Source organism: Centruroides sculpturatus, unplaced genomic scaffold (assembly GCF_000671375.1).
Source record: "Centruroides sculpturatus isolate CEXI.00-Female unplaced genomic scaffold, Cexi_2.0 scaffold203, whole genome shotgun sequence".
Taxonomy (NCBI): Eukaryota; Metazoa; Arthropoda; class Arachnida; order Scorpiones; family Buthidae; genus Centruroides; species Centruroides sculpturatus.
Window position 1 is genome coordinate 570,136 of NW_019384324.1, and position 25,087 is coordinate 595,222.

General features: G+C 36.1%; 1 protein-coding gene across 1 annotated transcript; it reads left to right on the forward strand.

Moving 5' to 3' along the window:
* The first annotated feature begins 1,434 nt into the window (after window positions 1-1,434).
* Window positions 1,435-24,987, forward strand: LOC111626709 (cleavage and polyadenylation specificity factor subunit 1-like). The gene is made up of 35 exons (XM_023370195.1): window positions 1,435-1,579; window positions 5,847-6,021; window positions 10,396-10,545; window positions 10,620-10,700; window positions 10,765-10,919; window positions 10,995-11,138; window positions 11,223-11,362; window positions 11,432-11,542; window positions 11,831-11,924; window positions 11,994-12,081; window positions 12,169-12,291; window positions 13,856-13,910; window positions 13,980-14,074; window positions 14,441-14,596; window positions 14,674-14,772; window positions 14,886-14,990; window positions 15,071-15,391; window positions 15,478-15,626; window positions 16,153-16,245; window positions 16,580-16,652; window positions 16,727-16,833; window positions 16,915-17,017; window positions 17,082-17,171; window positions 17,247-17,378; window positions 17,446-17,598; window positions 17,669-17,876; window positions 17,943-18,169; window positions 18,242-18,310; window positions 18,388-18,471; window positions 18,533-18,709; window positions 18,780-18,846; window positions 18,914-19,120; window positions 24,253-24,382; window positions 24,446-24,584; window positions 24,656-24,987. The coding sequence occupies exons 2-35, from the start codon at window positions 5,866-5,868 to the stop codon at window positions 24,701-24,703; spliced, it is 4,329 nt and encodes a 1,442-aa protein (XP_023225963.1). The 5' UTR covers window positions 1,435-1,579; window positions 5,847-5,865; the 3' UTR covers window positions 24,704-24,987.
* The last annotated feature ends 100 nt before the right edge of the window (window positions 24,988-25,087 follow it).

The window sequence follows — 25,087 nt, forward strand, 5'->3', positions numbered from 1 at the left end:
GCCACACCACAGAAAATTTTCGAGCATTAGTCCGTTCGGATATGTAAGGCCCAGTCCCTCATCACCTAATAAGAGCAGATAAAAACCCTTACAAAATTCTATGCGCACGTGCGAGTGTCTATTTTGCAAGGGCACTCCAATATCCATCGAGGAGGAGATAGAGGGGATCTGTGTCATCTCGAATGGTCTCATGCCACAACCAGAAACTTCAAATGCACTTGTGTGCCCGCGCTTGTAAGTTTAAAAAAAGTTTTTTAGGGAAAGGCAGCCCCCTGATTCTCTACTTTCATAGTGACAGTTACTTCCAGAGCTGCTGTAAAATGGCGGAATTCCATCTGCTGCTATTTTTCGGTCTTTCGTACCGTCATCCTCGCGAAAAACGATGTTAATCCATTGCAATCGATACCTCATCAATCGGCGATTTAAAATTAAAAATGGCGTCCTTCCGCAACTCCACCTATAACAAAAAGCTTGTCAACAGCATGCCAGCAAGGGATATTGTGCCATCACGAGTAGGCCGTTTTGTACGTTGTCTTACACGTGGAGGAAGACGGGCTGTATGTTGAGTATTGATTTGCTGTGTTTCAGTATTAGTGTTGTGCTTCTGGATGCAGAACAAATTATAAGGGTGGGCCTAAACTAAGCATTTTTTTCATTTCCAAAAGACGTCGAGTTACGATAATTGTAAAAGATCTTTGATTGTACAGTATGCTAATACAGTAAAATTCCAATTATCTGGATCAAATTACAGTCTTTTTTAAAAGAAAGACAGTTTTATAGAATTTATTATTTACTATACAAAAACTGCAGCAACGAGAGTTGCATAACTTTCCCGGCTGTTATATGATATTTCATTTTAAAAAAATTTACATTATTAAGAAAAAAATATTGCGTGTGGCGCCATCTTTTATCAGATTTTGTTATAAAAACTTTTTATATTTTTAATTACTATAAAATGGGAAAAAGCCTAATTTTGAGCATAGGGATGAGTTTTACGAAAAAGTCCTACCCCTCTCGATCTTTCACCACCAAAATGTAATAGCACATCAAAGCCACTCGTGTGCAATCCACCATGTCAAATTTTGTGTGTTTATCTTTACCCCATCCTGAAATATTAATTATCGCAATTTCCGCTGTAAGCTAGAGATTTGAACTATTCCGCGTGCGTGCGAATGGAGAGAGAGAGAATGGACCGCTTAGTACGAGTCATAAATCCTGTCGGCAGGCCTTGTGTTATAGGTGGCGTTGCCCGGCAAAGAATGACGAAACGAACCAATAGGCGTAAAAAAAAAGACAGACGATCGTTGGGTTTTTTCTTAAAAAGATAAAAAAATTATGCAAATGTGGACGATTATTTCTTTTACGATTAAATTATTATTTATAAGAAGTTATAATTAATATAAAAAGTAATTAAATTTTATTAAAATTAATTTTAAAGTGAAATAAGTGGCAGGTGGCGCTGTTGTCCGTCGTGTGTAGATGTCTGCTGACAATTCAAACGCTTGAAAGTTTTGTTTATTGGTTATGCTGTAATTAATAAGTGTTTATATTTATTTCCCGTCTGTCATCGTCTTATATTGTAAGTATTTTTTAACTTATACCTTTAATATTACAAGAAAACATTCAATAATTAAGGACCAGACACACAAATCACAGGCAGTTGTCTAATAATATGAGGCTTAGGAAATCAATTGGTTGAATGTACATTTCCTTTATATTTTCACATTTAAATTGAATTTAACTCACGAAAATGATTAAAATTTAATAGAATTAGCGTACTGTCTGTTTTATATTCAGAAATGACTCCATTTTCTGCCACAGTTTCACACTGCTGTTGGGACCTTAACAGAGCTTTAGAGCATGCCCATAGGAGGAAAAAAGTCAAAGGAACCATACCTCTACACGTGATCCTTCGTGAGATATAGCCCCTTGAAGTTGGCGTATCGGGAGGCGTGCCGCATGCTCTGCGGAGACCGTCCCGTTTAACCGTTCGGTCGACATGGCTTCGAGTGGTATGCTTAATTTGAGTGGAGTACTCGATGTTATGTAGTGTTAGGGGGTGTAAAGTTCGTCCCCGTATGGGTGCCGAGGTGCGAGTGATAGTAGCAACAGAGCATGTGACTGTGTGCGGAGTGACGGTAAGCTTGGAAGGTGTTTCGTGCGTAGTCGTGCCTCGACTGACGTGGAACGTGGAGAATAAGCGGGGTATCGGTTCGAGGTGAAAGCTGTTTTTAGTCAATAGAAGTTTGTGTCATAGGCACTGGTTACCGTGCGTAAAATGTAACTTGTTTGTGGATGTCACGTCTGCAAATGAGTTGGCGACCGGAACTGTCGGCTTTGGAGTTCCACATTTGGAGGTGAATATCTTGCAAAGGGTTGCATGTTGGACATTTTACTGATAAATATCGTTAGAATTTCTAATCACCGTGCTTGGCTGTTCATTAAACACAAGATAAGCTTAGAGGAGTGCTCGTAGTAGTAGGTGGATTTGAGGAGTGCTGGAAGTAGGTGGATTTCTGGGGACTATCTTGTGAAGTGTCACATATAAAGGTATAGTTTGTTTTGAGTTTTTTGGTCATATGGATATGCTTTACAGTTCTGTTAACGTCCCAACAGTGTCATTCACATGTGTAATGTTACCAAATTCAGAAAGCCAATGTGTATTTTTGGGAAACACTAGTATAACTTAAGAAAAGTATAAAATAGCAAATCCACCAATTAAAACATTGACCATGTTCAAAAACTGCATATTACTTTGTTATTTGATGATTACCGTATTTTACGGGCTATAAAATGCATCTTAATTTTTAAGCAATTTTTTAAAAAAATAACATTTTTACCATTATTTTTGTTAGCTACTAAAGAAAATATTGTAATTTTAAAATATGAGCTTTTAAAGACAAAAGAAGAGTCCCAATTGTAAAACTTAACCATAAAATGGATTATTTGTTGAAAGAGCATTCAAAATATCCACGAGAAAAATTCGAAAAGACACTAACCGTACATCACCACGTGCACTAACTTGTGCTTTCACAATTTCTAAATTTTCATTCATAAAACCACATACGGTAATGGACCCGAAATGAAACTATCTGAGCCATGGAGGACGCCATGTTGCTTTCCACCGCAAACTTTTGCTACAAGTGGCCGTTTTTGCCCTTTGATGGAGCACACTCCAACCGGAATTTAGGAGTGCATTCCGCAGGAATTTTTAAACGGATGTCGCTCGCGTGGAGGAATGAAAGAACGCACCCATGTTCATTGCATCGGTGCACTGCTGCTGCCAGTTGAATTCAATGTTGCCAGATAGAGATAGGTTTTCCGCAGCATCAAATATATGGCCGTTTTTTAAGACTGGTGGGAATTTTAAATCAAACACTGGACATTTTTATATTAATTTCGAGTATAAGACGCACCTGAAATTTGAAGGCAATTTTTCGAAGAAAAAAGTATGTCTTATAGTTCGTAAAAATACAGTATATACCAGGATTGGCTAACCTTGCTATTATAGGAGCCATACATTGCCTATTGGAAATACACAAGAGCCACATCTGCTATCAGAATGAAATTTTAATTACTACATTAATGTATAGTAAAAATACTACAGAAATTTTCACTGTTTTATGTTCAATGTCACCATTACTTCACTGGTACTTTATGAACATATCCTAGCTTTCAGTTGCCTGTTCAAGTTTAAGTTTCAAGTTATGCTTACAATCCATATGGATATTACATGATAATAGTCAGCAAACTTACAAAAATGTTATGTGTATGTAAGCAATAAAATATAGAAAACTAGACACCAAGTACTAGTATAAAAAGCTAAGTTGTACGACTGTCTGTCGGCATATGGAATATGTTCTGTAACATCAATAGACAGTAGTGTGACTTAGCTTTTTGTACATGTATTTATATAATATATACCAAATTTAGAAAAAGGAATTTGTATAAGTATAGCTGTCCCTTGATAGTCCAACATTTTGTAATCTGACATGCTCAGTAGTTCGACGCACCTCCCTTCAAGGTACCCGTCCCCGTTACATGTCTGCTTGCACAGAAGCATGTTGTGACATGAATCTTCCCACCCAATTCTTACATGATGACACACATTTTGTGTGTTTTCCATGAACAGTTGGAGTAGGGAATATTGTAGGCTACTGCTAGCAAAACAATGCCAAATATGTAATCACTTTCGTTAATCCGGACACTTTTGGTAATCCGACACCCCTTTGGTCCCATACCTGTCGGATTATCAAGGGACAGCTGTATATGGGAACTGCAGTAAGGGGCTAGAAGAATTGTGCATGGCTCATAAACTGCAGTTTGGCCATTATACTTATATAGAGCAATCTGTATCAAAACCATCTATTTTCAATGTTTGAAAATAATTAGAAGAATTTTTTAAAATACAGTGGAACCTCGGTATACGACCTTAATCCGTTCCCGATGTTTGTACTTATACTGAATTGGACGTATACCAAACCAACCTTTCCCATAAGAAGTAATGTAAAAATGATTAATCCATTCTCGTGTAAAAAAAAATGGCTGGCTTTAAATACCTCACTTTCCTGGCTAGTTCCTGCTTGATTTTCGTGAGATCAGCGTGTATCTTTTTAGCTTTCTGGCAAATAATTGCTTCCGATACGCTGTCTCCAGCACTGTTTTTCAGTTATCCAAAGCAAAAGCAATTTCTCGACATGATCTAATGTCTTCGATCTCTGTTTAGAAATTGATTTAACCCCTTTCGCAACGTTAGCAGATTTAATAATGTCTTTATTTTTCGCGATTGTCCATATCGTCGTTCTCGGAATACGGTAAACAACAGTTAAAATCTCGAACACGCGTGCCACCTTCGTATTTCTCAACAATCTCTTTCATCAGTTCCATTGTAATTCTAGTCATTTTTTTAGTTTTCTGTCGCTTTTCATTTGCCTTTTTGGGATTCGTGATTAATAAAAATAATAAAATTTTACTTACGAATTAAAATCAGAAGAAATTTAACAAAGTTATAAACCGTTGCACCGCGAACGTCTAGTCTGGTCTAGTACACCGATAGTGCTACTTGTTCATTGATGGCGCGTATAATTGAATTATGTCGTATACCGAACAAAAGTCGTATACCGAGCAAAATTTGTTTCGTCCAAACAGGACGTATTCCGAATTGGACATATTCTAAAGCAGACGTATACCGAGGTACCACTGTATTTTCAAAATATTCCTGTCATTAGGTTTTATATCAGAAACAATAAACTAAATTACTGTTATTTGGTTAACGGGACATCAATTGAATATTAATGACAATTTTAGCCAATTGCAGGTCATTAGTTAGATCACATGTTCTTAGTAAATCAATAAAACAATTTAATTATTATTTTGAAAATGGAAATAACCAAATGTGAAGTTATGATTGATCTGCAGATAGTGATGTCGCATATCTGCTTGCTTTCGAATGGCCATAAAATATACTTTTATGGCCATTCGGAAGAAATTTGCTGAGTTTTGCAAACTCTTTTGTAAAATACAATGGAAGAAGTTTGTCGGAAAGCATATAATTAAAAAATTTTGTGAAGAAAAGTTGAGAGGGAAGATGAAATTCAACAAGTGCTTTATGCAGACAAAATAGTGCCACAAATAAATATTATTATTCTTGTTATTATAAGATTAATGCTTTTGAACCTGAGATGCAGCATCATCTGATGATTTTAGATTATAAATTTCAATTTATAAACTGAACCAAAGCATTTTGGCTTCATAAACATTGTCAAATTGTGCAATAATTTAGGATAAAATGTGATATTTATTAATAAAATTGAATTAAAAATATTGATAATTAATATTATTTACAGGTGAAATAAAATCATCATCATGACTTCCAACATTTATGCAATCTGCAAGCAAATTCATCCTCCCACTGCAGTCGAACATTGCCTCTATTGCAATTTCTATAACTTGCAAGAGCAGAATTTATTGGTAGCAGGAGCATCTTATTTAAGAGTTTTCAAATTGACTCCCGAAGTAGAGGTAAGGTTATATTCTTATATGGTAATCCATTTTGTGGAAGACCCATCAGCTTAATCAGTGGCAAATATTTCAACTACCGTGACCTCAGAAGTTGAATTCTTTGCCACAGGAACTATCTTAGCTCTCTAAATTGTATTTTAGAATTGAAATAGTGTGTTCCCCTCAGGGCTGTGGAGTCGGAGTCGGATGGAATTCTTGTCCAGAGGAGTCGGAGTTGGGGAAAATGTGCCGACTCTAGCAGTTTAAATTTAAATTTAGTTTATTTTATCTAAATTAAAGAAAATTTGTTTTTTTTTAGTCGCGTGTTCCCCTATCCCTATTTACTCTATGTCAAAATGATCTCGTTTAACATTCCATTACGAATTCCTTAAGGAGGCCTCCGAACTTTTCTTGGCTTAGGGTCGCGCACGTACCAAAGACGGGCCTGAGATTATATATAGTTAATTGAGGCCTCCTACCAAAATTCTTTCCATATCTGACTCAGCAGTCATTTATCTGACAACGTCTCGAGATGGAGGGAGGACAGACAACTAGACAGACAATGGAATTTATAAGTCTGCAGTTTTTCAAATTGCAGCCAAATAAAGTTTGTTTGAGATGCACAAGATACTTAAGTTATGAATGAAGTTATTAGTGATTCTGAAAGTGACCTTTCTGAATCTTTCAATGTGAATTATTTCGACACTTTATAATTCCTAAACATTATTATTTTATAAATTGTTTAAAATTTAAAAATTTTAAACGTTAGCTTTAAATTTTCAATCGATATGAATGAACTTACGTACAATTAGTTACTATTAATTATTTCCTTGAATATATTATATTAATTACACTTCTAATTTCTAAAAATATCTCTCGTCACCTGGATGGCCGAATGACCAGTGTTAATGATGGGCTATCTGAGATACACTATCCATGAAATTTTTCATGGACAGTGTATCTCAGATAGCCCATTATTAACACTGATCGCAGGTTCTGCTTAACCAACGGGCTAGCCACGTGGAGTTTTCCAGGCTTTCTCAGGCATGTAGCATCTGAATAGAGGACACTTTTCAATAAAAAAAAATTTCCGGGAGACATTATTCGTCAATCCTTTCCAATGAATCTATTGAAATGTTATTTGTAAATAATCAAATAATTCTGATAAATTATTATTTATCAGAATTTTCTGAACTATGCCGAAGCAGTTATTGATAATTTCTCAGAGGACGTTTTGAATAATTAGGCGCAATTTATATTTTTAATATCCAGAAAGTTCGTGTTAAATAAAATTATTAACTTTTCTAATAATATTTATTTTAAATTATTTAAGCATTTATTTGAATATTCAGCATTCAACCTTGCAATAGCATTTTTCTGTTTATATATTTTAATATATGTGTTAATGTAACAATATTATTTAATAGCATTTATTTATTACTGGTATTAACGGACATGTAAGAAATTTTTCTGTATGTTCTTTGTCTGTATGTTAAGAAAGAAGTTTCTGAGTATTACTGCTCAACTGTAACAGTTAATAAATCTGCATTGTTATGATATTAAACTTGGGTTGTATTACAACAATTTTCAATAGAAAGTATTGTTATTAGTATAATGGCTCTTTGGTACAGTACAGAGTCTGAAGGACAGAGATTGAGGCTTTTCCGCGGCGCTTCAAAGTAATGCAGAGAGCAACATTGTTAAATCTATCTAGTTTAAATTTTATCACTTTATAGCGCCAAAACATTAAGGTTGAAGGGTTTGTTTATGAGACATTTTTGGATCCCTTAGCCCTGTAAAACATGCTGTAAAAATATTGTCATTACTTCGCATGACTGAACTCGGTGCTAATAATTTAGGAATAGATTCAAGGATTAAAAACAAGTCTAATATTTTCTAGAANGTCTTCATTTATATTTTATTATTGCAGTTGTTTAAATAAAGTTATGACAGTCGCATGTGCCATCTGCGTCTAAGCAGTTTAAGTCTAAGAAAATTTATTTTTAACCTTCTGCCAGTTTGCAGGTGTGAAAAGGTTATTAAATAGTAACTAGGATTGTGTATACCATGTATTCTAGTACTTTAAAAGTTATGCTCTGTTCAAGCAGTATCTAAAGCAGTTAGTTTTAATAAATAAATAGAGTTTATATAGTCTTTCTATAGCTTTCTTCTTACAAAAATACGAAGTAAATTAAAATAAAAACAGTATATTTTTATGAATTTCGGCATTGGTGTGATGTTTTAACAAGCGTTTTCTACACAGTTATCTATAAAAATATTGTTGCTTTACAGCAGAAAAATTTTAAACAACACTTGCATCAATCGCAGTGAATTGTTTATATAAAATTGCTGATCTGGGAGTAGTTTATGTGCATTAAGATATTTTTTCCTTTTGCCAAAGGCCCCATAAACCTCTTAGTGCTCTGAGAGCACTAAGAGGTTTATGGATGTATGTTAATGTATTAATAGTGTACTTTTAAGTTGAACTACACATGCCTTGTGATAGGGCATTGCAGCTAAGTATTACATATTTGTATAAATCAATACATGCTGTCCAGAGCTAAAGAACTTCTGCAGCTGTGGAAACATCAATGACAACTAACTCAAAATAATTAATTTTGATTGCGGTCACTGGCTACAACTTATACATTTTTGCCAAAGTCTGCTTTATGGGAGGTCTTCTCAGAAGCTGGTTCGCATTCAGGTTATATTGTGTGGAGGAAACCCGGAAAACTCCACACAATCAGCCGGTTGGCCAGGCTAAAAGTGCTAACTATTAGTACAGCGAGTACTACACTATCTACACTGGTAAGTGAAGAAGTTAAAGAAATTATGGAAAAAGAGGCAAGTGCTGAACCCACATCTTTATAAGGGGAACTCTGGAGTCATTTGTACTTATGGCTTAAACTTAGTAATATATCTTGATATGGCTTAAGAAAGAGAAAAGGTGGAACATTTTATTCAACCTTTTAATCAACTGTATTTTTAACTATTTTGTGAACTCTTTTCTACTTGTGTGTTACCACCAGTTTCCTTTTTTCTCTAAACATCTTGTTATTTAAGAGGAAAACAGTTGTCAGCTAAATGATTCTTTTGAGAACAAGATCATCATATTACCTGTAATGCTGTTAATTAGTACTGTGTACAATTAAACTTTATATACTTGTGCGTTAAAAAACCAGCTGGTCTTTTTTTTTTTCTAAAACCCATTAATTCTGAGGTAAATGTGCTTGTTTGAAGTAACAATTGTCGTTAAGAATAGGATCATCGTGTTATCTTTATATATGTGCTAGAATTTTCAGTCTATAGTCATCTATGCAAATTGGTTGGACTAATGAAAGAAATAAGTCTGGAAAAATTGGCCAAATTTAGGCCACATCAATATATATTCATTGCAGACAAGAAGAAAAAATATTTAGAAGTTAACTTAGTAACTAATATATAAGGTGCCAGAAATAATCTACCAGTCGACTCCCCCCTATAACACTGTTGATTATTCCGTTTTATATGAATTCCATATTGTATGAGTCACTTAGATTTTACAAATATGTGAGCCGTTCGCAGCCTGGCACACGTATTTGTAAAATCTAAGTGACTCGTACAATATGGAATTCATATAAAACGGAATAATCAACAGTGTTATAGGGGGGTCGACTGTATTGTATTTGCAAAATTTTTGTTACACACAATCACCTGCAAATGCACTGCAAGTTAGCTAATTATTACAAATTGCATGCTTTCTACATAATTGCTGGCACAAGAAAGAACGAAGAATGTCTTGGCAGAGCATGCATAAGAAGAGAGAGGGATAGGATTACACACAAAAGGACAAAAAGCTACAGAAGTAGGTGCAGTTGCCTGCTAATGCCACGTCCTCACAAATGCCCATGGGTGGTTCAAGGTCATGGGAGGCAAGATGACAATGTCTGTTGCCAACTGCTGATGACAACCCCTACATTAAGATATTGTTCCTGGTTCAACAGATAATAATATATCTGCAAGAAGGAATTCTTGCAGATATATCATCCCCTAAAATATTAAAGACTACCAGGTGGTTGAGTAAATAAGGTGGCAGCTTATACTACTCTGGGAGAACTGGGATTGAATCTATAAAGGTTGAAAAACTCCTCAAATACTTTAGGGTTGGTCCATCTCATATATATCAAACCCATCCTTCACCATCCGGAATCCTTTGTGGGCCTGGCCAAACCCATAATGGTTCTGCTAAAAGAGACCCTCTTAGTGTCTCACAGGGTGGAAAGACAAAAAATAAAATAATAATAATAAACCTCTCAAACATTTAAGTAATGCTTTGGTTTCAGGTTTTTATCATTTAGTTTTTTACACAAGTCTATGGACATTAAAGAATTTTAATTATATAAATTTATATTTTAGCCACCTGATAAAGTCAGCAGCAGTTCACCGAAATTGAAATTAGAATGTCTACAGACATTTCCTTTATTTGGCATCATCATTTCCATGAAATCCGTGAGATTTACAGGCGCTTCAAGAGATGCTCTGTTACTGAGTTTCAGAGATGCAAAGGTAAGGTTTAAAAAAAAAATTTTCTACATTTAAAACATACAGTACAATTCTATATAAAACAATTAATTATTTAGTTGTCTGTCGTCGAATACGATCCAGCCACTCACGATCTAAAGACCCTCTCGCTTCATTATTTTGAAGAGGATGCCATGAAGGTATTACAACATTCACACAAAAAATTATTGCTTGTTTCTCGTTTTAATTTTTTATGTTTGTTAGGCCGGCTTTACGCACCATTATCATCTTCCTTTTGTTGCCGTCGATCCCGACGGAAGATGCGCCGCTATGATAATCTACGGTCGGAGCATTGTTATTCTTCCCTTTCGAAGAGAAACTAATGCCGACGAACAGGAAAACAACATAAGCGTTGCTAGGTAACAAAGCTAGATTTTATGCATAATTGGACAAAAATAAATTATTGATCTTATTTTTACTAATAACTACTTTAGCAAATCGCCAGTGCTGGCCTCTTATTCTATTAAACTAACAGATATTGATGAAAAGATGAATAATGTGATCGATATTCAATTTTTACACGGATATTACGAGCCAACTCTGCTTTTATTATACGAACCGTTACGAACCTGGCCTGGGTTAGTGTAAATTAATGCATTAGATCAGTTTAATTTGACCGTCCTTTGAATAAAGTAATAATTTTAGAATCATTAAATTCTTAGGAGAGTTGCAGTGAGGCGTGACACTTTTGCAATCATTGCTCTTTCACTTAATATTCATCAAAAAGTGCATCCTGTCATTTGGTCTCTGAGTAGCCTTCCGTTTGACTGTCTACAGGCAATTCCAGTACCAAAACCACTTGGTAAAATTTTAAATTTTTATATTGTTTTGAGTATTTTTTAAATATATTGATTAAAATGTTTCATTTCAGGTGGAGTATTGATATTTGCAGTTAATTCTTTGCTATATCTAAATCAGAGTGTTCCACCTTACGGAGTGGCACTCAATAGTTTTACAGAAACTAGTACTGCATTTCCACTAAGTAAGTAATTATTACATAAGTAAATAATGTAACCTATATACAGAATCTACAGACAATTACAATTCTCTGTAGATTCTGTATATAGGTAAGTTAAGGATTAGACCTAACTATTAAAGATATAGCAGTGTTTAGACTATATAGTCAGGGTGGCCAAGCTTTGTTACAATAGGAACAATACATTGCTCATCAAAAATACACGATAGCTGCATTCTATGTAGTTAAAACACTATAGACTATTGTTATCACCGATCTGTGATAAGTAGCACTGGTCTTTATGTATCTTTTCAGAGCAGCAGGATAATGTCAGAATCACTCTTGACTGTGCACAGGCATGCTTTTTTTCTTACGACAAGATTGTGATTTCATTAAAGGGAGGAGAATTGTAAGTTTAGATAGATTTTACTATGTTAATTATCTTATAAATTACTTAAAACCTCCGTTGTTATCCTAGATATGTCGTCACACTGTTTAACGACGGAATGCGTAGTGTTCGCAGTTTCAACTTTGATAGAGCTGCGGCAAGTGTCTTAACAACATGTGTAAGTTATGTTCATGCTCTAGATTTCATTATCTATAATGAGCTGTAACCAAATAGCTAACAAAATATCTAATAAATATTACTGCAGATGACATTGTGCGAAGACGGATATCTCTTCCTCGGATCTCGATTGGGAAATTCTTTACTATTGAGATACACTGAAAAAGTACAAGACAATTCATTGGAGGAAGTGAGACAAGCGAGACCAGAGGTAAAAATCACTAATATTCTTTATTTTCTATTAATTAGCTGGTAAATTAGTTTATTGAGCAATAAATATATCTTAGGTAGAGCTAGACTTACTTTACAGAGAAGGAAAGAGGCTGCCAATGCCCATATTGAGATACATTAAGCAACTACAGATTGCGATATTAGTGTTATGTAACTTAAATATTGATAATTGTGGATGGTAAAACAGTCAAAAGCACTAAATATATCTTTTTAAATAGCATACGCAGACAATTTTTCCTCCATGTATTTTAATATAGTTACTCAAGCATGGAACAACCTGGATGCTGCAATGTCAAACTGCCAACTGTCTCGAAATAATAGGTGTTTGAACATGACATTGCAGACGATATAGCTATTGACCTGAAAGGTATTTGACTCCTTTGGAATAGGTGTAATATATCACTCATAAAACCAACACCAGCACGTAACAAGTGTGATAACCATTCAGAATGGATAAAACTTTACCAAAGAGTTAGAAAAGAAGATGCAAGAAATTAGAAGTTACTATGGGACTTATGTTTTTATTAAAAAAAAACAGATAGTACGTTAAATACCTCTAATGGAAACATGCATAAGTTATTAATAGCATTCTTAATTTCTAAAAACAAACAATTAACTCTTTAATTTAGAAATAGTAGTTGTAAAGGGAGAAATATATTTTTTAATTGGCAATAGATATTTTAAATTAGATGAACTTGAACCATTTTTATTGGTTGATTTCTTAGAAAATTCGTGTGAGAACTGCCAGAAGAGATGGGATTGTGAGTAAATTTACTAATGATGAAGTTAAAATAATTATGTAACAAAGTATGTTCTTTATAAAAACATTTCTAGGTAATGTGTTGAATGTATAAAAATGTTTTCCAGATTTTTCTCATTTATTCTAAAATTAACATAGAAGTGTATGTAGGTTATGTAAGTTTTTCATTGACAGCCGATTCTCTCCATATATCAATTTTAATACAAGGTATACAAAAAGTTACTGTACAGTGGAAAAGATTTGTTTTATGTACTGTACAGTATTACAGTTTCTCCTAGGTTAACACCATAGTCTGAAAACCAGAACGTCCATGAGAAAGTAGTAATGCTGTCTACTGCAAAGTGGAAACACAGCATGTATGACTTCTGGGTCTTGTACGAGAGATGGCTAAGTGTTTTGTATGAGAAGTGTATATTAGAATAAGCAGAATAGATATTTTTAATAGTAACAGAAAAAATATTGTCCCAATATTTAAATATTATACGGCCAGATGGCAGAATGGTTAAAATGGAAGCCTGCTGCTCCGAGGGACCTGGGATCAAACCCAGATAGATCAAAAAACTCCAGGAATTTTTTCAGTTCATCTGGATAGGGCTCTGTCTCTCACTGCCTGGCCTCCTCATCATGCTTCTGGCTGAACCCATAATGAACTTGCTAAAAACAGCCCTCTTAGTGCCCGTAGGATGGAGAACATATTTAAATTATCATAGGAGTGTACGTTATGCTGTATCTTTTAAGTATTATTTGACAGACATTCCTAATATTTTGTTTGTCTAATTTACAGCCCGAGGAACGTCCCATTAAGAAGAAAAGATTAGATAACATGGACGACTGGATGGGTAATTTTTTAATTTTTAGAATAAGCATCATTATTGTGAACGATGACAAAAATTAATGCTTGGTTCTAGCATCCGATGTTGCTCTTATTGAAGATCCCGAAGAGTTGGAAGTGTATGGGAGTGAAACGCAGACTACAAAACAGATCACTTCTTATACATTCGAGGTATTTTTAATTAATTTTCTCAATAACTGTGTGTGTTTGTGGTGAATGCACATCAATATATGCTGTGTTACGTGCACATATAGATCACAGATGTATTCCTTCCCTTCGGGTGGGCTTGTGTTTTTTAGTTTTAACTGGTAAATCACCAATCTCTTAAATTGGCACCCAGAAATATAAATTGAGAAGTGTAAAGTCAAATCCAATGATCAGAAACTGTTAATCTGGCATTTTCTGATCACTAGATCTGTTTTAATTGTACTAAATGAACATCATTTGTGTATGATATTAAAAAACACACATTAGTGAGGTTTGACTACGACGTAAAAATAATATTCAACAGAGAAAATCACATTTTCCATATTTAAGGTTTGTGACAGTCTTCTAAACGTTGGACCCTGTGGGAGGATATGCATGGGCGAGCCTGCATTCCAGTCAGAAGAATTCTCGAATAATCCTGATCCAGATCTCGAACTGGTTTCCACGGCCGGTTACAGCAAAAATGGTGCCATATGTGTCTTGCAGGTAATGTATTCATTTAATTCTGCGTGTGTGTGCGCCAAATTACGAGCTGTTTGAGGGATAAAATATTTTTCATTCAGAGGTCGGTAAGACCGCAAGTTGTGACAACTTTTGAATTGCCCGGATGTGTGGACATGTGGACGGTTTTTGGACCAAGTGTGGACAAAAGAGAACAAGAGGTAGGTAATTAGTTATTGATTCTTAATTGCAGCCAGCATGTGGTGTGGCCAAAAAGTCACTTGTTAGATAGGATAATCACTGTTTTTATTATGGAATAAAACTGAAATTTTAGTATTATCTGGATGATGTGAAATCTGAAGAGAAAGAGAAACCAAAGAAGGATGATTCTATGTCCACTCATGCATTTCTGATCTTGAGTCGTATGGACAGTAGTATGGTGAGTATTGAAGTGATACATTGAAAACTGTTTAATAAATTATAGTCTTATTTGCCATTGCTTATAAATCTTTGGAACAGATCCTACAAACTGGTCAGGAAATCAACGAATTGGATCACAGTGGTTTCAGCACTCAGGCTTCTACTATATTTGCTGGAAATCTGGGTGACAACAAGTACATTTTGCAAGTATCTCCCATGGGAGTGCGACTCCTCTCTGGATGCAGACAGTTACAGCACATTCCTCTAGATGTAGGCTCTCCCATAGTGTGGAGTTCTGTGTGCGATCCCTATGCTCTGATCATGAGTGAAGAAGGATTGGTCATACAGTTGACATTGAGACAGGATCCTTCGGCCACGAATTCTCCACTGGTGGCATCGCGTCCACAACTGGCTGCCATTGTAAGTACCACAGACGATATTAAACAATTTTATTTTACATAAATCGGTCACTTTTTAACCAAAATTGATTTGGTGGTTTTATGTAGAAATCAAAAATACTGACTCTCTGCGTATATAAGGATGTGAGTGGACTATTTACCGTCTCTCCTCGTGAAGTCATTGAGACTGAACCGCCACCCAGTTCTACAATGAACAACAACATAACATTACCTAGTACATTAAATCTACCAAAGAGGTGATTACTTTTTTAGTGTAATTAGTATGTATATAAATGTAGAGAAATTTTATCTCTATATATCTTGGGCCTATGAGATTTAAAGCCCTTATAATCATTATTACAAAGCTGAAATATATTAAAGTGTTCCAAATATACACATATTTGAGGTAAGACCCAAAAAGTCTGGCACATAGGTTCCTTGCCTTGAGTATTTTAAAACACAACCTCCAACCACCTTTCAGAATAATCCACTTGCAAGTATATTAAAACCATTGTTTACTATGCTACATCTTGGGCCATTTATGGTGGATGGGCTCACACAAATGATGTCAAATGTCTAGATAAACACTCCTTGTTCACTGCTTTGCCCTCAAATAAATTCCGAATGGACGTACTTGTATCGTCATGGGCGAGTGCAGTCTTTGAATTTTTGGATCTTACCTCATATACTGTAATCCAATTTTTATAATTATCATTGTCACAAGAAACTAAACAAAAGTAAGTCGCAAATTAAAGATCTTTGTTTTCCTTGCATTTCATTTAGTGACATGGACGACGAGGATGCATTACTGTATGGAGAACCTACCACTTCCACTGAAAATGAAATCAGCAAAGTTGTGGATGCAAAACCAAAAAAGTAAGCTCTTACTATTCAAATTTTGTTTTAACTTTCCATCCCGCGAGCATTCAGTGTGTCCTTCATCACGCCTGTCAGGTTAATGTGGTCAAACCACATGTGAAAGTTTGCGGATACAGTTTGTGTGATTCAAAGTGCAAATGATTGGAGTACGCAAACATGTTAGAAGCATCGTGTGGTTCACCAAATATATGATACTATCAAAATATTTGTCATTATAAAAATCACTGAGATTGGACCTCCTTTGAATAACACTGTACTTTTGCAGATTGACTGGAATTATAATCGTATTGTATTGCATAAATTCACAATTTATGGTAATTTTTGTTTGCAGAAAAGTTGTCGAAGTGAAAGAGATCAAGCCAACGTATTGGCTATTCATTGTGAGAGAAAATGGAGTTCTAGAGGTTATAATATTTTCTGGACTTCTCGTTTGTTGTTGTCATTGCATTTTTAAATTTATGCATTATTTTTTAAACAGATCTATTCGCTCCCGGACTATAAACTAAGCTACCTGGTAAAAAATTTTCCGATGGGTCAGAAACTACTGGTGGATAGTATACAGATTACTGCAATGTCTGCGACAAAGTACGAATCGTAATTCCGATACAAATTTTTTAACCAATTAAATACAAATCTAACAAGTTAAAATCGTTTATTACGAATTAGCTCTGGAGAGAAACAGTATGAGAAACAGCACGACTCCTTGCCGCTGGTGCACGAGATACTTGTAATCGGACTCGGTCCCATGCATTCAAGGCCCCTCCTCCTGGTAAGTTGCATTCTTAGCGGGATCTTGCATAAGAATTTCTGGCCGCCATAAGTGTTTATTCTAGGCTCGGATCGATGAGGAGTTGGTAATGTACGAAGCATTCCCTTTTTATGAAAATCAAACTGACAATCACTTAAAATTACGTTTCAGAAAAGTAAGTATTAAGTACTGGAAAATTAAATGTTTAATGCATGGAAAAACTAAATTAAAAGAAAAAAATTTGTTAAAGGTGGCGCATGATATGATCTTGAGAGAGAGGAAAGAAAGGAAGATGAGAAACCAGGAATCCCGCGATCAGGAACGAGCTCGCAGCCATCAGAGATGGTTACGACCATTTAGAGACATTTCTGGATATAGTGGGGTAATCAAAAATATGTCTTAGACTTACTGTTGATTGATGTTTCCATAATTCAATATCATTCTTTTAGGTTTTTATTTGTGGGCCTTATCCTCATTGGCTCTTCATGACCTCTCACGGAGAGTTGCGTATTCATCAGATGGGAATCGACGGTGCAATAACTTGCTTTGCTCCGTTCCACAATGTCAACTGCCTGAAAGGATTTTTGTACTTCAATAGACAGGTAAAGCCATTCTTTTACACATCTCTGTATCCAGCCGCAGTTTGCTTTATACAATTTTCTATATTTACAGGGGGAACTGCGTATTTGTGTCTTGCCCACTCACTTGTCTTACGATTCCGCCTGGCCGGTCAGAAAGGTTCCACTGCGAAACACGCCCCATTTCGTGAACTACCATCCAGAAACAAAGACCTACTGCATCGTAACGAGCAGCATGGAGCAATGTACACGTCTGGTTCGATTCAACGGAGACGAGAAAGAATTTGAAGTGCTGGAAAGGGGTAAGTGTTTTTAAATTTATTGTATCCAATCAAAGGACCTATCATTACTAAGAGTGTTTATTACAGACGAGCGATTTCTCTATCCGTACACCGAAAAGTTTACCATTCAGCTCTTTTCTCCCGTAAGTTGGGAAACGATTCCCAACACGCGAATAGAGCTTGAAGAATGGGAGCACGTCACCTGTGTGAAAAATGTCATGCTCATGTCCGAAGGGACCAGAAGTGGTCTGAAAGGTTATCTGGCCATCGGTACTAACTATAATTATGGTGAAGACGTTACCAGTAGAGGAAGGGTATGTTACAAGAGCTTAGTAATTAATAATTAGACTTCTGAGCAACACAAAATAACATAATGTTTGTTTCAGATTCTTATACTAGATATTATTGACGTCGTACCGGAACCGGGACAACCGCTAACCAAAAATAAAATTAAGGTAAGCATTCGCTTTATCGTCATCCTCAACACAGAGATTAATTTGCGGAATTGGTTAACATCTTAGTCCGCTTCTAGGTTCTATACAGCAAAGAACAGAAAGGACCAGTAACTGCCATATCCCAAGTTGTAGGCTTTTTGCTCAGTGCAATTGGACAAAAGGTAAGGTGAAATTTTTATTGTCGTCACTCAGACACCATCTCAATGTCCGAATTTCTCGTAGGTTTATATCTGGCAGTTGAAAGATAATGATCTGGTGGGAATCGCTTTTATTGATACACAAATTTACATTCATTCTGCGATGTGTATCAAAAACTTGATTCTCGTAGCAGATATTTACAAGTCGATATCACTGTTGAGATACCAAGAAGAAAGCAGAACCCTGTCTCTAGTCAGTAAGGTACGTTTTCAGATTTTTTCCACCACCAAAGAAATTTGCGACGGCAATGATCACATTACATATTTTTCAGGACGTAAAACCACTAGAAGTCTATGCAACCGAATTTCTAGTCGACAATAATCAAGTGGGATTTGTCGGTAAGCACCTTGTCCGTTCGGAACAATATGTTTCCAACTGTCCCACTAACATAAAATTTTATTTTAGTTTCGGACGTGGAGAAGAACATTGTCATATACATGTATCAGCCAGAAGGGAGAGAGAGTTGCGGAGGGCAACGTCTACTGAGAAAGGGAGACTTCCACCTGGGCAATCACGTAAATTCGTTTTTCCGAATCCGATGCAGGCTGGGGGAAGTCAGTTCCGACAAACGACAGCTGGGAATTCTGGAAAAGAGACACATAACGATGTTTGGTAAGCAAATTTATGGCATAACACATTTCTTATTTATCAAAGTTCCAACAAATATGTCACTATCTTAGAATAATCTTTTCATTTCAATTACACGAGAAAGCAAAATCAACTCATTGACACCTTATGTTTCCAGATGGTAATAAATACACCTGCAATTTAACGAAAACTTTTGGCATCAATCATTGGTTTAACATGTTGATTGCCAGTTACGAGTTATCTCGTATATCGTGCTCTGCTTTGCAGCATTTTCTATGATGATTATATATTTAGAATAGGAATTAAAAAATATTTTTTCACATGCGGCCACAATTATTTACTATGTATGTTAATTTGTATATTTTTCATAGATTGCATACAGGAATATTTCAAAAAGTTCCATCAGCATGCAGACTTATCTTCACATACTCTGCATAGCTTAGTTGGCAGAATAATGTTCTTTTAGGCTGCAATTTGAGAAAGTTGTATACTTATAAATTGTCACTGTTGACTTTTATTCCTTCCTTACGCTCAAAAACTGAGACCAGATTTGTAAAGCTTATTATATAAATAGCCAAAAAAAACTTGGGCTCTATAATTGTCTTTCATACATACATATGTACAGTATATTCATGCTTTTCCCTTTTGGGTTGGCAGTGAATGAGCTGCCTCCACACTGCTTGATCCAAACATACTTCTCTCGCTTCTTCCACACTCATTGAGACCTCTCATACACATTTATGCTGACTTCGTCCATGCATACTTGATGTTCTTTGCAATCAAAGCATCTCGCACACCTTCTGTCCATTTCTTTGGTGGGTGGCCCATAGGTCGCTTGCTTGTCGTTCATTGTTCATGGGCTCCACTTGTCCAAACCTTAACAACATAGATTGTGCCCACTCAGTCGCTTGTTTTGCATTCCACACAACTCATAAATCCTTTCATTCCTTATCCTATCCAAGAGTATCTTGCCACAAACTGCACTCGGCGTTCACTCCACTTTCAGTTTTCTTCTGTCACGCCCACATTTCATATCAATACAACAAGGAAGGTAACAGCACTTGCTTGCACACAGATAATCTTACTCTTAGACGTACACTCGTTTTGAAGCAGGCAGTTAAACGCACCAACGACTTTCAGTCCAGATGCTTTTCTCCTGGCTTTCTCCCCCTTCAACCCACCATCACTCTGCTCCCCAAGTATACAAAATTGTCCACTTGTTCCATGTTTATACCATCCTGTCAACCTTAGCATGTTCAAACCAGGGCTTCAGAATCGGTAAAAAAACACTCAATTCCGACTTCTGATAATTTTATAGGCCGACTCTGGACTCCAGAAAAATTAAATACCAAGTCTTTTATGGGAGGCAGAGGCGCTCATAGGGGATACCCTATTCTGCACTCTGAAAGGAGCCTGGGGCATTTATCCAAATACTTTTATAGTTAGTATTTTTAATATTTAACTTACTTTAATATTTGTTAAAAATTAATTTTTTTATACTAATAAATACTTAATAAGAGGAGAAAGGGGACGATAAAATTCTACATCTACATATATTTGATAGCATTTGCACTTCAATTTCACCTTTCCAGAAGAGTTAGTCCAACTAAAAAGTGTGTGATCTAGCTAGATACTTCAGCCCCTTGTTCAGAAAAATTGAGTAATGATTCAAAAATATTCAAATTCAATTGGGTTAAAATAATTTAAGTACTAAACATTTTTACATATTTAGTGAATTAAATTGATACATTTTGTATTTATACTAAATGTAAAATGTGGGAGTTGGAGACGGAAAAAAATGTGTCGACTCCTACTCCTCTGGCAGGAAATTCCTCCCAACTTCAACTCCACAGCCCTGGTTCAAACACCATGCACTTAATCTTATTAGCATTTATTCATAGCCCTTTCCCTTGCAACACCTTGTTAAAATCAGCTAAGCATACTTTTTCTCCTCACTTTCACTTAGCAGCACTGCATACAACAATATGCACTTTTTCATTCCCAACTTTCACACACCCCTGTATCCAAAAAGTTATTAAACAGCCACAGACTCATCACACACCCCCTTCTGAATTGCAAAGAATTCAGAGGAGGAGGTAGGACACACATGCCTGACAGTTCCCATACATTGACTTCAGTGCACACAGCAACTTTTCAGATACTCCATACTCACTCAACACCTTCCATATGCTTTGATCTCAACAAACATACTAAAAACTTTCTTTCCAACTTCCAAGTGCTTCTCAATGATCAGCTGCAAAGAAAACAATTGATCCACACATCCTCTACCACTCCTGAAACCACCCTGCACAACCCACTCACTGTAGGTGACATACCAACAGTTTCCCCATACATCTTACCTGGAATGCTGAGCAGGTTATTGCACGGTAGTTGGCACAGTTACACCTGTCATGCCAGCAAATGTTCAACAAGTCACACAATCTACAACCTCCCTCCCACCATACTTAATCATTTCAGCACTTACTCCATCCAATCCTGCTGCCTTACCACCTTTCAGACATGATACAACTTTTGTCACTTTAGCAACATTAAACAACAATCACATTTACTCGTGGTCCTAACACTTACTGCCAGCTGCATTGCCACCATACAAACTCAAAATACTCCTTCCACCTGTAATATGTACCTATCTCACCAGCCAACGAAGTTTCATTGTCTTTTTACCAGGGCTGTGGAGTCGGAGTCGTGGAGTTTTGGGTGTTTTAGCCGGAGTCAGAGTCGGATGGTAAGGAAAAGTCGGAGTCGGTATATTTTTACGCGACTCCACAGCCCTGGCAGGACTGTGGATTCGTAGTCGGAGTTGTGGAGTTTTGGTGTTTTAGCCGGAGTCGGTAGATTTTTACGCGACTCCACAGCCCTGCTTTTTACACTTCTTACTTTTTCCAAAACAACTTATTGTTAGATTCAAAATCATTACACACACATTCAGCAAACTCATCTTTCACATGTGGCTTACTCTCTTTTGCATTCTCCAGTTTCAACTGTTTGTAATCATGTGGTTCCATTTTATCTGCAAGCATATTCAGATATGCCCCCTTTTTTTTCTAGTACAGCTTCACGCACAGTGTCAGTCATCCACAGAGCATTCTTTGCTTTCTTACCAATTTTTGCAGTACTGCATAAGTGAAGTTTCTTCTCCAAACTCTGTCTCGTTGAGTTGGTTTGCAGTATTTGTCGCAACTGGATATAGTTTATTTACAAAATATATATATTTTGTAAATAAACTATAGGATTTTTTTGGATGGAAACTTCTGACCAATCACAAACCTCCCTTACACTAACAGCTTTCACGCAGGTCCGCTTTTCGGATGAGAGTGAGGCTTACATTTACGTCTGCTGATATTCCAACCCACTTGTTTATGGCCAGGCAAGTGGTCTATCACCGGATCACACTTGGATCCAATTAGTGAGATTGGTGCTTCTTTTGTTCCCTCCCTGTTTACAATACTTTACAGCATATATCTGTGGCACTCATTACTACAGCATTCTTCAAACACATACAAAAGTTGTGACTATGAAATACGTGACACTTTTTATACGTCCTTCAAACGTTCCACTTTTACTCTGACTGCATCATATTTTTTCACGCATTTGCAATAGATATACAACTAAGAAATGGTCACTGTCACAATTAGTGCTTCACATGATCCTAGTGTTGCTTATCACACGGCACAAGATCAATCGTACGTTTTTGTGAGTCCTTTCTTTCCCGCATACACGTGGACCTATTTCAACCATTGTGACAATGCTTGAAATAGATGTTCGTTACAAACTATCCTCTCTCCATGCAGAAGGACTCCACCCTTTCACCATTATTATTCTGCATTAAGTAAAAATATAAAATATCACAAATATACAAAGCAAAGCAAAGCAAGAAATTTTTTCTTTCTGTTGGCCAAGTTTTATTTATTATATTGTGATATTTACTTGTTTATATGGTTACTTCGTAAAATACCATATAAACAAGTTTTCTGACATGTTGATAGGTTTGTCGAGTTGACAGAATTATCCATATATATATATGTATTCCTTGTTTAAACAATCTTCCGTCAAATGTGAAATAACACCGGATGCGTAGTCCATTCTACAGACTTCCCACAATAAACTTTTAATTTGTCGATAGAGGTTTCCGTGTGGTGCTTAAGTAAATTTCATAATAGTATTGAAGTGATTCAAAACAGGTCTCGTGTAATCTGTCGACTGTTACTGTTGAATTATCGGCAAAATGTGAAAATTTTAATAAATGAAATCTATTATGGCTCATTCAAAGGGCATTATGCATCTGTGCTCCAATAATGCTTTATAGACGGTAATGAGTTGAACCCGTGCAAAACAAAAGTCCCCCAAAAAATAACCTTTGTTTAATTCCTAGGTTGTTGAAGCAGTGAAAAATGAATAAAAACTTCAACTTATGTGTGCATAAATACATTAAATAGAACAATAAAATAATGCAAATAAATTGAAATGGTATTGGGATAAAAATTTTGACAATCAACGTGTCAAGAAATCAAGTAACCTGAAAGTAGGATCATTAAGATCCTACTTTCAGGTTTACTTTCGGTTTTCTCAACTAAAAACTAATTTAGTTTTAATTGGAAGTAAACGACCAAATTGGATTCCTTTGTTTGTTTCTGCACCTGCTTGAACGTCAATTCTTTGACGGCATTTAAAGTGCTTCAAAATAGTGTAGCATTGCTCGGGAAAATACTAAATTAGCATTTGCAAGTGTGCCGTGGGGATGGGGTGTAGCATCATCCAGAAATTTTGTAGCTGGTTCTTCACGTTATTGTGACTGCCATTTGCATTGTCATTTCTTGAATTCATCGTTCATATTGCTTCAGAGAAAAAGTGCCAAACAAGTATTTTGTTCTGTCTTGCCTCCTTTGGCACAATTGTTTATAATTAAGGCTTCTAGGGTGTTGAAGTTTTGTAATCTAATTTATAAATGGTTAAATAAATGTCAAGCAGTCTGGATCCTTTCCTTTGTTTCCAACCAAAAGCACCTCCACCATAATGCTTCCTTGTGCAAATACAAAGTGAAGGATACCCTTTGCCACATCACTTATAATGTGAATGAGTCGGATAATTTCCATTACACCAGCATGTTTGTATGTAATCACCACTCTTATTTTCAGCGACTCTTGACGGAAGCTTAGGATATCTACTGCCGGTGTCCGAAAAGACGTACAGGCGTCTACTCATGTTGCAAAATGTCCTGGTCACTCATATACCTCACACTTGTGGGCTCAACCCAAAAGCTTTCAGGTAAGCAATTTGATTTTCTATCTGTTCTTGGCATTTGGTTGATGGGACAATACCTTTTGACAGGGCACTGCACAGCCAGAGGAAGTATCTGATGAATCCACACAAGAGCATCCTGGATGGCGATCTCCTGTGGAAATACATCAATCTGTCCGTCATGGAAAAGTGCGAACTGGCCAAGAAGATCGGCACCAGTTCCGATCAGGTAAGGGATTAGTTTATTCAATTTGTTGGCACTTGCGGCTTCCAAAGTAAATACGAGTTGTTTCGTTGCAGATAATGGACGATCTGTCAGAAATAGATAAAAATACCTATCACTTCTGAGGAAGACACGCAGTTCTTCTCTTCTCGTAGCAGTTTATTTGCACCTTATTCCGTAGTCTACAGAATGACAAAGGACAATTTATAGTCTTAAGTTTAATACAGAACTACGCTAGTTACTGTATTGTGGGTGGAAAGTCCTCGTTTTGATACGTTTCTACACAAAATGTATCGCTTATTGTGGTGGAGATGACAAATCTGGAGTTTAATTGTCTAATACGTGTAAATAAAAGCATTTTTCTATAAATACTGTGTTAGTGTTTTAACCAACAATTAGAATGCTCAACATCTTCCAACTCTCAAATCCTTAACACTGCGACACAGATTCCCAGAAGTATGATGACACTTCTGGGAATCTGTGTCGCAGTGTTAAGGATTTGTGTTGAT